Source organism: Silurus aristotelis (assembly GCF_946808225.1).
Source record: "Silurus aristotelis genome assembly, chromosome: 18".
Classification (NCBI taxonomy): domain Eukaryota; kingdom Metazoa; phylum Chordata; class Actinopteri; order Siluriformes; family Siluridae; genus Silurus; species Silurus aristotelis.
Window position 1 is genome coordinate 11,853,795 of NC_139591.1, and position 18,514 is coordinate 11,872,308.

The following is an 18,514-nucleotide window of genomic DNA, read 5'->3' on the forward strand; positions in this document are numbered from 1 at the left end:
CTACACGACTTAAGGTCAGGCCTAGTCTATACAAGAGAAAAAAAGACAACCCAACTTGATAAAAACATAGTTTGTTGTGGAGTAATTCAAGTGGTATGCACAAAACCCTATAGAAGCCCGTTTCCGCTACATTCAAAATAAAATGTTTGCCTGATTGCGACTTTTTTCTCGCAATTCTGAGTTGTTCCTTCTCCTCCAGGGCTGATTGTTAGACATAGAAGACTATTTGTGGCGTGATTTCACAAACCGTGAGATCTTGTTGTTACTGGAAGAATCGCATGGTATCAAACTAAGCCTCAGAGGAGGCCTTGTTTATACACCAATAGCTTCTAACTCCAGGCCGACAACATGGTTTAGCATACTTAAAAAATCAGAATTGCAAGAAAAAAGTCTGAACTGAAGACTTACTAATGGGAACAAATTTACACAGATAATACTCACGAAAAAACAACTCTGATAAGAAAAGTTTTTCCTTAAATAGTTTTTATTTGATTTATAAGAAGCCTGGTACAATTGTTATCAATCTGAAGTGAGAATTAGAGCAAGGACAGGAAAAGTGGGATAAATGGCACTATAAATGGGGCTTTTCTCCAAAGAAAAAAGCCTATTTCAGTGTTTAGCAGTAGTCATGGTAAAACTACCACGATGGTGAAACTGCATGTCCCTCACACGGCGAATAGACTGAATCTGAGGCTGGAAGGCACAAAATTCATTATAGTGTCTGTAGTCTCCACACTCAAACAGATACTGGTAGCCTCTATAGCCTGGGTATTGGTATCCCACCCAACTAGAATTAAGGAAAGAGGTAAAGAGAGGTATTTATGAGTCACAATCGCAGACTTTTTGTACTCATATTGAAACTAAAAATAATTGTCAAGCCATGAATCAAATACACATTAATACAGAATAAAACTCTTTGTTATGGATATGTTATATCAGTGGTCTGGTTTAGGAATGTAGTAATAGGAATGTTTCTCTGTTCAATTTTTTATTTGTATAGTGCTTTCGACAATGGACAATGTCTCAAAGCAGGTCTCTGTGCATGGAATAACACAACAGTTCACACTGTTACATATGTTAATTGATCTAAAGCAATTACAATTACTATTAAAATACAGCATACATTATTTGAAGGTGAGACGTTATCCTTTATTTGCTGATAGTGGCTTGTGCGGTAGTTGGAATTAATTACCGGTGACTGATTTAATGTAGGACAAGCATTCCTGTCTCTCACATTTAGATTCATGCTGGTTATTTATGATGAATTATTAATAAATAATTAATCAATACTCACGCTCCACCAGGAACTCTCACGCTGCCCACACGGTCACAGAAACCATGTGCCCACAGAGTGGGGACATCGTCCTCATGGATCTCCATCTTATTGCCTTGGAAATCAGTCATCTTATAAATGCAGATCTTGTGCTCCATGGGGTCCTGTGTAGTGGGTTCAAAAGAAGAGAAATTTCCGAGCTGTAATAAAACACACTATATGACCAAATATGTGTGGGCAACCCTTCTATTTATTATGTCAAGTGATTTTGAACAGGGCACGCTCACAGAATACCTTTTCCACAGGTCAAATGTAAATTTAATTACATTTTGAAGGGAAGGTTATTTTCCTTCATAAGCAGCCGCATTGCCTGAACTCACTAATGCTCTTTTGACTGAATTGGCACAAATTCACACAAATACACTCCAAAATTATGTAGAAAGCACTCCCAGAGTGTAGACTGTTATAGCTTCACATCGGTCAACTCCACATTAATGTCCATGATTTTAGAATGAGATGTCTAACAAACTGTGTGATGAAAAAGTGTGATGTCAGGTATTCACATACCTTTAAGCATATGAGTATTTTCTGATCTTTCATGCGGAGGATGCTGTTGTACCTACCATGCGAATGGGCCTGAAAGACATGATACAGTCACTGCGGTAGCTGTTGGACCAGGTGTCCCAGCGTGGATACTCCCCCTTTTCCAGGATAAACATTTCCCCACGGAAGTTAGTCTGCTCAAAGCCAACAAATCTAAATAAACAGAAAGAAATTCAATAATATGTAAGACACCAATTTTCATAAGATATAGGTAACAAGCTCAAGCAATATAACTACACATATAACTTACGGGCCACACTCTACAATGATACTGCGTACTCTATCAAATCCATTATCACAAATGTTCATGCACTCATTGTAGATCTCCATCATTCGGCCCTGGAAATTCTCCTGGTCAAACAACATCATCTGGAGAAGAAAGTGCAAGTTTAAGTATCATCTATCATATTTTTACTTTTTTTAAATTAAAACATGAAGTACATTTGTTGTTTTGTTAATAATCTTTGTTATTTTTGCTTATAAGAGTAAGAAAACCTACTTTGTAATTTCCAGTTCCTGTCTCTCCAGTTTTGGTGGTGGTCTTGCTAGATGTAGTAGGGGCAGGGGTTCCCTTATCCTTGGCATCAGCACCCTGGCTGGTGGCAGACTTAGTCTGAGACATGTTGATGAGGTTTGAGAGCTTCTGTCAGGAAACAAAATGGAAGGGAAGAAAATGTCACAGGACTTTGTGGGAACATTCCTTTGATTACTTTAATTGGTTGAAATTTTGAGTCTGGGTCAGATTTTGTATTATTACAGGTTTTCAAATAATATATTTAATTCCCAAATTCCATACACATCTGCATCCACTTTGTATGTGTTTGCGATTATTGGTCTCTTACCTGCTTGAGTACAGCTGTACCGTGTGGTAAAGGCTGGCCTGTGCTGCTCACTCCATACAATACTACACCTTTTATACCCTGGCAAGCATGGAGCAAAGCGAGCATGGAGGGGTTTGGCTTATAATAGAAACATCCCTGTCATCAGAGTTTCTTAGTTCTAAAGCCATGCGGTTATCCCATTGGCCAGAAAGCTCTCCCTGATTGTCTGTATGCACTGTAGTGTCAATTGAAATCCCTGACAGTGTCACTTTGCTTTTTTGTGGTGGTGTTGTGTGGCATAGACCGCATTTGGCTGAGATGAATGTATAGGCCAAAAGTCAATTCATGGAAAACCTCCACAAATGTCCTCTTGAATGTTTAACTTTTTGAAATTATTTCATATCCTGTGGTCAAATCTTACTTTCATAGGAACAATAACTTATTTAATCAAATTGCATATGTTTGTGTGTGTTATAGAGAACACACACACACACACACACACACACACACACACACACACACACACACACACACACACACACACACACACACAAATTATTGTACTTTTGTTTACACATTAAAATACCTTAGAAATGCTAGTCACTCTTTACATCTTTTTTAAGTCATTGTCATGACAGTATAAGCAGTATGCTTGTTTTTTTATTTAATGTTTTACATTAAACATATAAATTTTATTATTAAGAAAAATTATGTGTAAGTTTATATATATCTGCTGAACATATCAATTAATAAAAATCATGCTCTTGTGTATCTCCATCATACAAAAAACAAACAAACAATATATTAGAGTAGCTCTATATATGAAAACATTATACATATGCATATTGTATTCAAAAGAAGAGATTTAGAATCAGACAGATTTAGAAGAGATTTATATCAGACATTTTTAAAGTTAATGATTCAATGACTATACATAGTAGAGTTTAATCACACAGAAAGGTAGGTATCTGACTAATCACACAGAAAGGTAGGTACCTGTAGTCAGTAAAAGCTCAATATAAGCAAATTGTGATTGCCAATATACTGTACAATATATAATATTCTGCAAAGCGTAAGAGTCAAAGCGTCAGTGGTTGCTTTAGTTGGGCTCTTGACCATTGACCCTTGACTCTTAAAGATTAGTTTTTCTACTGTATAAATGTTTTTGTACAGTACATTTAATAGGTAATGGAAATTCCAAGGAAATGTTTTGTTATCTATTTTTTAATTGTTGAGACTCACACTGATTGTTGATGTCTCTGTGTGTGTTTGAGTTCTGCCATAGCGCAAAGCTTTTATTTATGCATGGTGTGTATAAATGTGTAATTTAAAAGTTCTTGAAACATCCTATACTTTTCATTAAAAATAAAATATTAATTAGCAAATTACACTGTTTATGATTTAACATCATAAACTAATAGACAACTACATCCTATATATCTGTTTCCTTTGGCTTTTCTTGTTTAAAAAAAAAAAATAAATAAATAAATACAACTGATCTGTACTTCCCATGGGCTCACCACCTGCAGGAGGGACGGTGCTGTGAGGATTGGGCAGCAGTCGAAGGCGGGGGCCTGCTTAGACTGCTACCCCCGCGACCCGAATTACGGATAAGCGGGAGACAATGAATGAATGAATAAACTGATCTGTACAGAAATCTAAGAAAAACAAGATTTAAAACATCATGGTTAAAACGCCCAACTTCAGCAAACACTGATCACAATTAGTCACCATTGGTGACTTTAAATGCAACTAAAACACGTAATATCTCTATTAGAGCTTTTGTACACATATGACAGAAATAAAGTCACACTGGTTAGCTGGAAATAATGTGTTTGAGGTTTTTTAGTCATCCTCTGCTGAGATCATCAGATATTTTATTTACAGTTGATTTAATCTATGGCTTTGGCTGTAAGTTATGTCTCTCTGCTCTTGTTACTCTCAACTGCAGCTGCCAGTATTTTACCATTAATTTACAGGACAGTGTTTTACATTTAATTTAACTTTTACCATATGAATGAACATAAAATTTCTACAGCTAAAGCTAAAAAAAAAAAAAAAAAAAATGTATTGCTGCATAACAAAAAAAAATATCTGACATGAACATCCCAGTAAGAAAGCATATTTTTTTCAGTAATTAAAGTCAGAGCTATATGGTCATATTTGAGCTATCACAACTATCTGGTCATCAAATCACAATATCATCCGCAAACATCATAGTCCAGGGAGACTCCTGTCTGACCTCGTCCGTCAACCTGTCCATCACCACTGCAAACAAGAAAGGGCTCAGGGCTGATCCTTGATGCAGTCCAACCTTCACCCTGAACCAGTCTGTCGTACCTACTGCACACTTCACTGCCGTCACACTGTCCTCATACATGTCCTGCACCACCCTCACATACTTCTCTGACACACCTGACTTCCTCATACAATACCACAACTCCTCTCTTGGCACTCTGTCGTACGCTTTCTCTAAATCCACAAACACACAATGCAACTCCTTCTGTCCTTCTCTATACTTCTCCATCAACATTCTCAAAGCAAATAAGGCATCTGTGGTGCTCTTCCTCGGCATGAAACCATACTGTTGCTCACAGATGGTCACCTCTTCTCTCAGCCTGGCTTCCACTACTCTTTCCAATACCTTCATGGTGTGACTGATCAACTTAATTCCCCTGTAGTTACTGCAGGTCTGCACATCTCCCTTATGCTTAAAGATAGGTACCAGCACACTTCTTCTCCATTACTCAGGCATCTTTTCACCTTCCAAAATCCTGTTAAACAATCTGGTCAAAAACTCCACTGCCATCTCTCCTTAACATCTCCACGCTTCTACAGGTATGTCATCTGCTCCAACCGACCTTCCACTCTTCATCCTCTTAATCGCTGCTCTTACTTCCTCCTTACTAATCCTATCTACATCCTGCTTTACTAACTCCACATCATCCAACCTTCTCTCTCTCTGATTTTCCTCATTCATCAGCTGCTCAAAATACTCCCTCCACCTTCTCAACACACTCTCCTCACTAGTCAACACATTTCCCTCTCCATCCTTTATTGCTCTAACTTGCAGTACATCCTTCCCAGCTCGGTCCCTCTGCCTGGCCAATCGGTATAAATCCTTTTCTCCTTCCTTAGTGTCCAACCTCTCATACAGCTCCTCATATGCCTTTTCCTTGGCTTTCGCCACATCCCTTTTTACCTGCTGCCGCATCTCCTTGTACTCCTGCCTACTTTTCTCATCACTCTGTCTATCCCACTTCTGTTTTGCCAACCTCTTTCTCCTTATGCTCTCCTGCACTTCCTTATTCCACCACCACGTCTCCTTGTCTTGCTTTCTATTTCCAGATGTCACACCAAGTACTTTTCTAGCTGCCTCCCTCATCACTCCTGCAGTAGTTCATTAGTCCAATCATCCAGCACCTCTTCAACACCACTGAGCCCCTGTCTGACCTCTTCCCTGAACCTCACACTACACTCTTCCTCCTTCAGTTTCCACCATCTTATTCTTCTTTCAGTCCTCACTCTCCACCTTTTCTTCTTTGCCTCCAAAACCATCCTACAGACCACCATCCGATGCTGTCTAGCTACACTGTCCCCTGCCAACACCTTACAGTCTCCAATCTCCTTCAGGTTGCATCTCCTGCATAGAACATAGTCCACCTGTGTGCACCTTCCTCCACTCTTATACGTCACCCTATGATCCTCCTTCATCTTAAAATAAGTGTTTACCACTGCCATTTCCATCCTTTTAGCAAAATCTACCACCATCTGCCCGTCCACATTCCTCTCCTTAAAACCATACCTACCCATCACCTCCTCATCACCTCTGTTTCCTTCACCTACATGCCCATTAAAGTCTGCCCCAATCACCAATCGTTCTTTCCTAGGTACACCATTTACCACTTAATCTAATTCACTCCAGAATCTTTCCTTCCCCTCCATCTCACAGCCAACTTGTGGAGCATAGGCACTGATGACATTTATCATCATCCCTTCAACTTCCACCTTCACGATCATCACCCTATCAGAAACTCTCTTCACCTCCACTACACTCTTACTGTACTCTTCCTTCAGAATCACCATTACACCAATTCTCTTTCCATCCACACCATGATAAAACAGTTTAAACCCACCTCCAATGTTCCTGGCCTTACTTCCTTTCCACTTGGTCTCCTGAACACACAACATATCTACCTTTCTTCTCTCCATATCAGCTACCTCTCTCCCTTTACCCGTCATAGTACCAACATTTAAAGTACCAACCCGAACCTCCACTCTCCTACACTGCTCCTTTCCCTGCTGTCTCTGTAGACGTCTTCCTCCTCTCCTTCTCCTCCTTCGGCCAACAGTAGCCAAATTTCCACCGGTACCCTGTCGGCTAACGATACCTGTGGCGATCGTTGGTAACCCGGGCCTCGACCTATCCGGTATGAAATTCTCATTTGTGATCCGCATATTTAATTTGGCACATGTTTTACGCTGGATGCCCTTCCTAATGCAACCCTTCCCATTTACCCTGGCTTGGGACCGGCAGTAAGAGTGCACTGGCTTGTGCATCCATAATGGCTGGGTTTGAAACATCCTTTTCTGTTCATAAGAAATAAAATATTTTAGCAAATTACACTGCTTAAAAAATACAACTAATTTGTACAGAAATCTAAGAAAAACAAGCTTTAAAACATTAAGGTTCAAAAGCCCAACTTCAGCAAACAATGATCACCATTATGGTGACCAAATGCAAATACAACTACTAAAATCTCAATTTGAGATTTTGTACACATATGACAGATTTAGTAATTGAGGTAATTAGAGGATATCACAATCTACAGTTAATCAAAATCACCTAAATAAAATTTCATTGGAATTTGCGTTACCTAATAAATGTACTTTAAAACATTTTTTTTACAACATTAGAAAAAATAATCTTTAAGAGTCAAGGGTCCATGGTCAAGAGCCCAACTAAAGCAACCACTGATCTCCAAAATGGTGAGGTCAAACAAAATATTTTAAATAATAAATACAATAAAATCCAGGTCTTAAAAAATCTTTTGTAGATATATCGCAGAAATAAAGTCAAACTGTAATAACTGAACTGGTAATGCTGTTTTTTGAGTTGTTTAATCATCCTCTTTTAATTCAGTTGATTTTGGCTGTAGCTTTATGTCAGTTTCTTGTTCTTTCCTTCAGTGATTCTGCTTGTTACACGTGTTTAGCAGTGCTGAATTCATTTATTTCTTTTCATTCACTCTGTCAAGTGGACTATAATAGTAAACTAATGCAGGGAATCGTACATGAGGGTGTAGGGTGTGATTTCAGACACAGTTTCTGAGTGTTGATTCTGAACACTGTGATTCACAGTATACTGTATATGTTTATTCTTTCTTAAAAACAGCAATTAAATTTTTTACTAAAGAGTGTGACTTTATTTTTGTCATATGTGTACAAAAGTTCTAAATAAGATTTTAGGTTACCCAATAAATGTACATTACAAACACAGTTACAAGAGTAGAAAAACTAATGCTAAAAAGTCAAGGGTCAAGGGCTTAACTAAAGCAACCACTGATCTCCAAAATGGTGAGGTCAAACAAACCATTTAAAATATTTTATATAAAATAAAAACTAGGTCTCAAAGAATGTTTTGTAAATTTATGGTGGATTTTACTATTTTAATAAAAAAAATAAAAAAAATAAATAAAACAGCATGTCAGAATGTGGCCATTTCTTACAGCAATTGTTTTTTATGTGCACTGCAGCTGCCAGTATTTTACTGTTAATTTATAGGACAATTTTTTTTATTACATTTTTATTTACCTACCTTTCTGTGTAATTAAACTCTACTATGTATAGCTGGGATATTGTTGAGCATTTATGTGTTTGTTATGTATGTGGTGTCTGTGATACTCATAAACAGTAGCGGTTCTAACGTGAATGGCGCCCTTGGTGAACTACGCCAATCCCCAACCCCCGCTGCCATCTAGAAAGAAAAATAACCAACAACTAACTGCACGTACTTTATATTTTAATAAGAAATTAGGAAACACCAGAAATAAATTTGCACTTCACAAACAAACAAACCAAATTCATTTTTCACAACAAATCAACTTCTCTAAAACTTGACCTTACTTGCTTCCTTTGACGCAAACTCATCAATTACTTCATTGTAGCAAATCTGACAGGTAACTGCATGATTGTTACTAATGACAGCAAAACCATTGAGATGTTCTTATGACATAGAGGACCTCAGGAATAATTTGATTAGTTTCAGCTTTGAAAAGCTCCTGCTTCAGATACCTTCACTGGAAGAGTAGGACATATACTCAGAGCAGCCCACAAATTTGAATATATTTCTGAGAGCTCCCTTTCATGTATATATACCACTCTGAATACATTTATTGCACAATTAAATAAAAGAACCATACAACTCCTTATAATAATTCTAGCTGTAAGATACATACAACATCTATGTCCCCATCACATAAATGTCTTTTGAATTAGCATTTTAAGCTGCACTGGAGATTCTGCTTACTAAACTCAGTCCAATAACTATTCAATACAGTCACAGAAAAACTTTTTGACATCACCTCAATTAAAGTGCTAGTAAACAAGGTTGAGGTGTGCAGTGATGGTGATCAAATGCATACTGTAGTCCTGAGTCAGCGTAGCAGACTGCTGACATTATCTACAGTCCAAATCCATTCTCAAAGCTCCTGTTCTTTCACTGTAATTTCATGGTTCCCAGGTTGTTAATGAGAAACCATCCCCAGCTGCATAGAGTGGCCTCCAATTAAAGGCCAGGAAGAAACGGCAGATCCGAGGAGAGGGGCAGGAAAAGTGGTCACTGGTACCGCAGGAGCATGTTTAACTCGAGAGAGAGAGAGAGAGAGAGAGAGAGAGAGAGAGAGAGAGAGAGAGAGACAGACAGAGAGAGAGAGAGACAGAGAGAGAGAGACAGAGAAAGAGAGAAAGAAAGATAAAAGGGGTGACAGGGAGAGAAATATTTGCATAATTAAGTATCCTTATTGTTGTATAAAAGTTAAGGACACTGTGCAGTTGGGGACTCCAGGAGTCCCCAACTGCACAGTGTCCTTAACTAAAAGGGAGAGCCAGAATGTAAAACAGATATGAGGGATCTCATTGTCAATAAACCTGAGTGAATGTGTCTGAAAAGGCTGTTCCTTAACTGTGAAGCTTTATAAGAGAAAGATCTGCCCCCTGTTGTAGTCTTCATTATTTGAGGTACTAACAAATAGCCTGCACCTTTTTATCTAAGTAGGTACAGTAGGGTTATGAGTTTAATTCGTTCTAGGAGCGAGCTCGCATCCTAAAACGCTCGTATCCTAAAATAAGTTTTCCCATAAGAAATAATGGAAATTCACTCGATGCGTTCCACACGTCCATAAATACACATATACACAAATTTTAAAGGTTTTGTAATGGTAATTATTGTACAAATTATAACCCATAACAGCAGAAATGAATACAAATTTATAATTTACAAAAAAAAATATTAATAATTGACAAATTAACTCGCACTTTACCTTTGAGGAGAGTCATCGCTGGCGTGAGGGAGACGAGAGAGGAGAAGGAGTGGGTTACTTCTTGCAAGGTCTGTCACACGCATACCTTGTTCACGCTTTGCGATAATTTCCTTTTTAATTTCTACGGTAATCATCTCCTTCTTCTTCTCGTCTTTCTTAATCATCTTGGGGGCCATTGTCACGATAATATTCAGTACTGTTCATTTTACAATGCAGCGCAAAATGTCTATGAATTAACAATTGCGGTCACAACTTGACAAAGAACACGCGGTTACAACTTAACAAATAACAGTTCCAAAGACCCTCGCATAGACCCACGAGATGCTGCTTCTACGAGTGCTGCTCGGAGACTGAGGCAACGTGTGACTCTGCTTTCTGCGCATCGCTTGAGAGTCTCGTTCGTACTTGCCCATGAAAAATGCACATATGGCTCGACATTTTTGCTCGCAGGCCGATGCAACACTCATAACCCAATACAAAATGTATTAAAAATGTATGCTCATATTCCAATTTGCTTGTATTCAAAGTTACTTGTAACCCGAGGTTCTACTGTATGGGGATCATAATGGTACAAAAGTTCAATTCAATTCAATTCATTTTTATTTGTATAGCGCTTTTAACAATAAACATTGTCTCAAAGCAGCTTTACACAGATAATGTGGTGATTAAACGTAAATATGTTCTCTGTAAATATGTTTGTCCCTGATGAGCAACTGTGGCAAGGAAAAACTCCCTGAGATGGCATAAGGAAGAAACCTTGAGAGGAACCAGACTCAAGAGGGAACCCATCCTCATCTGGGTTGCACCAAATGTCCATTTGAAGCAGATATACAATGTTGCAGGGTACAGTGGTGATGATCAGAAGCAAACTGTATTCCTGAGTCAGCGTAGCAGACTGTTGACATTAACTACAGTCCAATCCACCCGTTCTACTCTGGAATTACATGGAACCACCCAAGGTGTTGATGAGAGACCGTCCCAAGCTGCACAGAAGTGTGAAAACACTCTATATCCATGATCCCTCCAGATCTGCTCCTTTACCTAAGAAAAATCTACTGATAAAAGGTTTGACTAGGCTTGAGTTCACTTGGATACTGCGGCTTGAGACTGTTAAGTGCTTTATACGTCAGTAGTAGTATTTATCAATGCAAGATTTAATTGGGAGCCAGTGTAGACTGATTAAAAAAGGGGTGATGTGGTCATATTTTCTAGATCTAGTAAGGACTCGTGTTGCTGTATTCTGGAGGTCTTTGACTGCTGTACATACTGAGACAGAAAAACCATCCACAGATGCTACATAATCAGAAAGTTTACTACTAGCTGCATGTGGTCGTAGTAAAGTACTTCCATCTTATCCAAGTTGAGCAGAAGGAAATTTTCAAGCATTCCCTGTCATTTACACACTCCTCAACATTGTTAAGCAGATCTGTCTCATCTGGATTTGCTGAAATATACAACTGTGTATCATCAGCATAGCAATGGAAGCTAATACTATATTTATGTATGATTTCACCCAGAGGCAGCATATATTAAGGGAAAAGCAGTGGGCCTAAGACAGATCCTTGTAGAACACCAACCTTTACCTCAGAGAGTGTGGAGAACTCACCATTTCATCAACAAACTGCAAGCAATCATACAGATAAGACATAAGCCAGGAGATTGCTGTTCCCTTTATTTCAACAATATTTTCTAGTCTAGCAAGGAGGATAGTATGATCAGTGATGTCAAAAGCTGCACTAAGGTCAAGCAAGACAAGTAAGGAGACAAAATCATTATCAGAGGACAATAACAGGTAATTTACCACTATAACTAGTGGTGACTCTGTGCTATGATGAGGTCTTTATCCTGACTTATACATTTCAAAAATGTTATTCCTAAATAGGTGTGAGCATAACTGCTGTGCTACAACCTTTTCTAAAATCTTGGAGATAAACGGGAGGTTTGATATTGGCCTATAGGTTTCTTAATTATGGGGTTGACAACTGTCATTTTGAATGATTTAGGTACATAACCAGTGCTAATGGAGTAGTTTATTATTTTAAGAACAGGTTCAATTACTTCTGGAATTATCTGTTTGAAGATACTTGTAGGTAAGGAACTGAGAATACAAGTTGATGATTTTGATTAGGAAATTAATGAAATTAAGTCATTCTCTTGAATAGGAGTTAAATGTTGTAATTGATTGTCTGTTATAATAACACTGCTGTCTACAGGGTTATTTAGGGGGTTAGTTTGGATTTATATTAAGTGTCTGGATTTTTGCCAGATATTTTCAACTTTATCATTGAAAAAGTTCATGAAATCATTACTACCTATTGATGCTTTGCATGTTAGGGCAGTGCTTATATTTCCTGTTAATTTTGCTACCGTACTCTATAAAAATCTAGGATTATGCTTGTTATTAGAGAAATATGCTGATCCAGCAGAACTAAGAGCTTTTCTATAACTTAGGCAGTGGCGAGCCATGCATTTGGTACCTGAGCCTTCAGTGGGTACTTACCCGTCTTACCCGACCACCTCTTAATACCATCACGCCGCAATTATAGAAACCATTAATACTATACAAAAATGCAATATAACAGCGTGTGGCATTACAGAGAAAGAGGATATTCGCATATGGAGGGTGAATACCATTTTAATAAAGCAAGCTCCAAACCTCTACACTACAACTGCAACTGTGCACCTACATCATCTGGAGCAGTTCAGAATCAATATTTGTCTAATAAAATTACAAAAACATATACATTTTATTAAAATACAACCTACTCACCAGATATGCATAGTCATAATTTGCACAGCTCCTCAGAGGCTATAAGCCAGTGGTACTGCTTGTAGGCACTGGTCTTCAAGTGGTGAACAAACCCTTTTCCGGGCTGAGACAAGCTAGCTAGCTTCGAGGGGTTGGCCGACTTCTTCTCACGATGTCTAGCTTTTCTTGAAAATGGATTTTTAGTATGTCCGAGACCAAATCAATTTATCTTTCTCCATCAGCCATTGTGGGCATAAAAAAGTCTAACTCAGATTATTAATGTGTTAATTTTTATTTATTAATTGTATTAATGTGTTCAGAGCGCTACAGACGTGTTTTTCTAGTCGAACTTGGCTGTAACAGTTTCCCTCTGACCAACCAATCAGAGGATGGAAAAATACTGACACTATTCTGGGCCAGCTAGCTGGCCCTATGAGGCAAATTTAAAACCTGATTGGTTAAAGAAACAGACCCATTGCTATTATAGTCTAAGATACATAGGACAGCACTACTGAGTGTGAAGGCCCTGGGCAGATTAGATTGACATGGCAGCACATAGAGGCTGAAATCTGTTTAGTCAATAAAATCTAACATCCACAAACATGTACTGGAAGCAGTGCAGCCAAGAGAAATGCTATGGAATGAAGAGAATAGACTATTGGGAATAAATTAATACAATTTCATGGAACAAATAGTAATAGTGTTTAGGCGCTGCTGTAGTTGACATCAATGTACGCTTAACGCGATAATGTGGCATGGTACTTTTGCTATGACTGAGGCAGAGCTCCAGACTGTGGAATTATGACTATATTTTTAAATCGAATCCAAATGTTAATAATAAATCAAGAGTGTGTCCACCACTAAGAGTGGGTCCTATAACATTCTGATTAATTCCTACTAAATCCAGAATGGACACAACTGCTGTTCTTAAGGAGTCTTCCTGATTATCAAAATTAATATTAAAATCACTAATAATTAATGCTTTTTCTAAAGAAGTAGCTAGATTTGTGATAAAATCTGCAAATTCAATGAGAAAATCTAAGTAGGGCCCTGGTGGTTTATAAATAATAATTAAGTGTGTTACATTTGTGTTTAGTTTTTTGTGTGATGCTTAGATTATTATTATAAATAACTATGACTTCACCAATGAATAAATCTACACTGGTACATAAGATTACAAACTTAATATAAATATAACACTTGGAAAGTGCTAATTTAAGTGTTTTAGGAAACGGTAGGTCTTTAACCGTCGCTTGAAGATAGCCAGGGACTCTGCTGTAAGGACATTTAGGAGAAGGTAATTCCACCACCTCAGTGCCAGAAAAGAGAAGAGCCTTGAAGTATACTTACCTCTCATTTTGAGAGAAGATGGTACCAGTCAAGCAGTGCTGGAGGATCTCAGACAGTGCGAGATGTGATGAGGTCTCTAAGGTAAGATGGTGCTGGTCCATTTTTGGTCTTGTAGGCAAGCATCAGTGTATTGAATCTGATACGTGCAGCTACTGGAAGCCAGTGAAGTGAGCGCAGCTATGGGGTGGTGTGGGAGAACTTGGGCAGATTGAACACAAGTCGTGCAATTGCGTTTTGGATCATTTGCAGTGGATGAATAGCGTTCAGAGGAAGACCTGCCAGCAGAGAGTTGCAGTAATCCAATCTTGAATTTACAAGAGACTAAACAAGCACCTGGGCAGCCTGTGTAGACAGAAATGGTCGAATCCTTCGGATGTTGTATAAAAGAAATGGACTGGAACGAGCCACATTAGTGACATGTGAGAAGAAGGACAGTTCATTGTCCATAGTTACCCCAAGGTTATGAGCAGTGGCTAAAGGAGAGAGCAGAGAGTCATGAAGAGTTATTCGGAGATATTGACCTGGAGATGAATCACCTGGGATGACCAGCAGTTTTGTTTTGCTGGGTTTTGAAGTTTTAGTTGATTAGCACTCATCCATGAAGATATGTCTGTCAAGCATGCCAAGATCTGAGCGGAAGCTGTGGTATCTGATGTAGGGAAAGAAAAGATGAGTTGAGTGTCATCTGCATAGCAGTGGTAAGAAACCCCATGTGAGGATATGACTTCACCAATGGAGTGGGTATAGAGGGAGAAAAGGAGGGGACCAAGTACCGAGCCTTGTGGGACACCAGTGGTGATTCTGCACGGGGCAGATGTGGATCCCCTCCATGTTACCTAGTATGAGCGTCCATCCAGGTAGGAAGCAAGTCATTCCTATGCTGTTCCATAGAAACTGAGGCTCTTGAGGGTAGACAAGAGAGTCTTGTGCTTGACTGAAAGGTCCAGGAAGATAAGTACTGTTGACAGCTTGGCTGATCGAGCAGCATGCAGTTTCTCAGAAACAACCAAAAGGGCCGTCTCTGTGGAATGTGCCGCTTTGAACCCAGACTCGTTCGGATCATGGAGGTTGTTCTGTGAGAGATAGACAGATGGTTAAAAAACAGAGATTTAGAAAGAAAGGAGAGAAGTGATACCGGTCTGTAGTTGTTGATGTCTGATGGGTCCAGAGCAGGTTTCTTTAAGATGGGAATGACCCTTGCTTGCTTGAAGGTAGTTGGCACATAGCCAGATGTTAAGGACCCATTGATGATTGTGGAGATGAAGGACAGGAGATCTTGTGTGATGGTCTGAAGCATAGTTGAAGGGATTGGATCCAGAGGACAGGTGGTGGGATTGCAAGATTGGATGACTTGCAGTATCTCATCTTCTGTTAAGGTTGAAAAGCTTGACAACAAAGGAGTAGTGGATTCCTGGCTGTTTTGTGTAGTCATTGTTGAGGAGGAAGTGAAGGTCTGGCAGATTTCCTTAATCTTTTTATCATAGAAGGAGGCAAAGTCATTAGCAGTCAGGGAGGATCGAGCAGTTGTGGCAGGGGGGTTGAGTAGTGAAGAGACGATGTTGTGGAGCTTACGAGGCCTTGAGATTTTTCTTGTAGAAGGCAGTTTTAGCAAAAGTCACATCCGAAGAAAATTTGGTCAAGAGTGAGCCGTAATATGCAATGTCTACATTGAGTAGTGTTTTTTTCCACTTCCTCTCTGCTGATCTGAGTTCTCATCGATTGCTGCGCAAAACTTCTGACAGCCAGGGTGTGGGACAAGAAGTCTTCTTGGGTTTTGTAGTCAAGGGGCAAAGGAGGTCCATGGTTGAGGAAAGAGATAAGAGGAAGGAGTGAGTAGGAAAGTCTAAGGGTAGAAAGGAAAAGGAGTCAGGGTCAGGAAGAGATAAAAGAGTACAAGCTACAGAGGCTAGATATTCGTTTGGTTTTATCCACGTTTCTTTCAAACACATACATTAAACTTCTGATCGGTAATAATTTCGTTTATTGCCAGTATCAATTTGGTGGACCCTGAGTGACGCCTCAGTGCAGCTAGCAGACGGTTGGTTTAGCCTGTTTGTCTCATCCCTGGAATTGGCTCTGGATAATCAGTGGTTAACATGCTGTTTCTGAGATTATGACCTATATTACAAGAAATGAGAGCAGCACCTTCCCGAGTGGGATGGATACTGCCCTAACAAGCAAAGCCTTGCACTCAAAAACTGCTCCAATTATCAATGAATCCCACATTGTTTTTGGACCACCATTCGAACATCCAGCAGTTCAGCGACCATAACCTGCTTTAAGCTACATCACCACTCCGCATTCTGATGAGGCCAGAATATATTACTGCATAGGACATTGCCTACGCTAATTTACACACCTCCATAATGTTATTCATAGTAACCTCTGACTGTCAAAGTCGTATATCATAAAGAAGTTTGCTTTCCTAAAAACCTAAGCTGACCTGCTATGTCCGGTGCCCTGGCTCTTGGGATATACACCTAACCTGTGCTGCTGATGCCCCTAAAGGTCTAGCTAATTCCACATGCCTCAGAATAAAGTCTCCTATAACCCGGAGCTCTTTTATGTTTCTCAGCGTGTGCTTCACTAAGTAGAGCAAACCTGTTGGACATGTGCAGCAGAGAGGAATGGTGCTCCCGTGGGCGATCCTTAGTGTTAGCTTTGGTTTTGCGAGTATGCCGGCGAGTCGTCACCCACTTGTCCCGCTGTAAGGGCTCTAATGCCGTATTCAGGGGAATGCTAACTCCACCTTCACTTTCCCTGCAGAACCTGGACTGCTCTCACACTCACTTTTTCTCGCTAGACTCTGGATGCGGTCCTTTAATGCTAAGATCTTCTCTGTCAAACAGCAAACTAACTTACACTCCTCACAGATAATTACACTCCTCCACTCATTGCTTTAAAATAGGGAATAAAGATCTCTTCTAAAAGAAAAGGAAAAAAGGGAAACGGAGCTGAGGGAAAGTAGAAAATACAGGAAATCAAAACGATAATTTCAATTCAATTCATTTTTTTTTTTTTGTATAGCGCTTTTAACAATGAACATTGTCTCAAAGCAGCTTTACACTTATAATGTGGTGATAAAAATGAATATGTTGTTCTATATAAGTGTAAGTTTGTCACTGATGAATAAGTGCAAAACAACTGTGGCAAGGAAAAACTCCCCGAGATGGCATAAGGAAGAAACCTTGAGAGAAACCAGACTCAAGAGGGAAACCATCCTCATCTGGGTTGCACCGAATTTCTATTTATTACAGATAAATTATGTTGCAGGGTACAATGATGGTGATCAGAAGCAAACTGTAGTCTTGAGTCAGTGTAGCAGACTGTTGACATTAACTACAGTCCATTAAAGATTATTTAAGGGATGAGAGTTGGAAAACTGTTAAATTGTAAACGCTGACAAAAACACGAAATTTGCACAAAAACAAATCAACATTATTAGCCTTAGCTTATACTATTCTCACAACAGGATGAGAGATGTAGCTGCATACACATCTTTATCTTTTGTATGTTTCTCCCCTACTTCTTTCCTCTGTATTCTAAATTGGGCTCCTTATGGCTTAAACTTTTTTTGGCATCCATAATTTTAATTTGATACAGATCTTCTTAATGATGTAATATCACTCCAGGTCTTGTCAGTTCTCCCACTGGGAACCCTGAAGCCTGAAGTAACTTCGACCAACCCCCACCCCTTCCTTTCTGAGTTTATGTGTGAGGGTACTTCTCCTATGCCGCCCCCCAGCAAAATGACTCCCTGGGCAGCTGCTAGTATGGGTTGCTTTGAACATGACAACAAATAAGAACTTCATGTCATTTAATAGACACTTGTAAGCATGCTGAACATGTCAGACAAACATTTAGTACAATTTTTTTAGTATAAAAATGGCTTGATATATGTGTAATGAGCCATGAAGTATGCAGCACATTATTTAATTCTTTCAGTCACCTCCCATCAGCCAGACTATTTTTCTTTATTTCCAGAGTGTGTACATTCATATTTGACATTGTGGTGCTGGCTGCAGAGCGAAAACAACATGCAAGAATGCATACCTTCACTTTCTCATCCATGGAGCCTTCAGCCATAATGTAGGATTTGCACTTCTGCCACTCTTTATCCCTGTCTTTGTTAGCTGCACAATTGTAGCCCAACCCATTGCTGCTGAGTTGGGGCTTT

At 39.1% G+C, this 18,514-nt stretch overlaps 1 protein-coding gene across 2 annotated transcripts; it reads right to left on the reverse strand.

The window, feature by feature from the left end:
* Positions 1 to 466: 466 nt before the first annotated feature.
* Positions 467 to 2,799, reverse strand: crybb1 (crystallin, beta B1). Of its 2 annotated transcripts, none has more exons than XM_083567496.1 (6): positions 2,719 to 2,799; positions 2,376 to 2,519; positions 2,127 to 2,245; positions 1,897 to 2,029; positions 1,295 to 1,437; positions 467 to 787 (listed from the first exon to the last, which is right to left on the reverse strand). In XM_083567496.1, exons 2-6 carry the CDS (start codon positions 2,496 to 2,498, stop codon positions 610 to 612), a joined length of 696 nt encoding a protein of 231 aa, XP_083423622.1. In that variant the 5' UTR covers positions 2,499 to 2,519; positions 2,719 to 2,799; the 3' UTR covers positions 467 to 609. The 2 variants fall into 2 exon arrangements, with proteins under 2 accessions (XP_083423622.1, XP_083423623.1); XM_083567497.1 differs by having other exon boundaries at positions 2,376 to 2,516; positions 2,719 to 2,775.
* Positions 2,800 to 18,514: the final 15,715 nt, after the last annotated feature.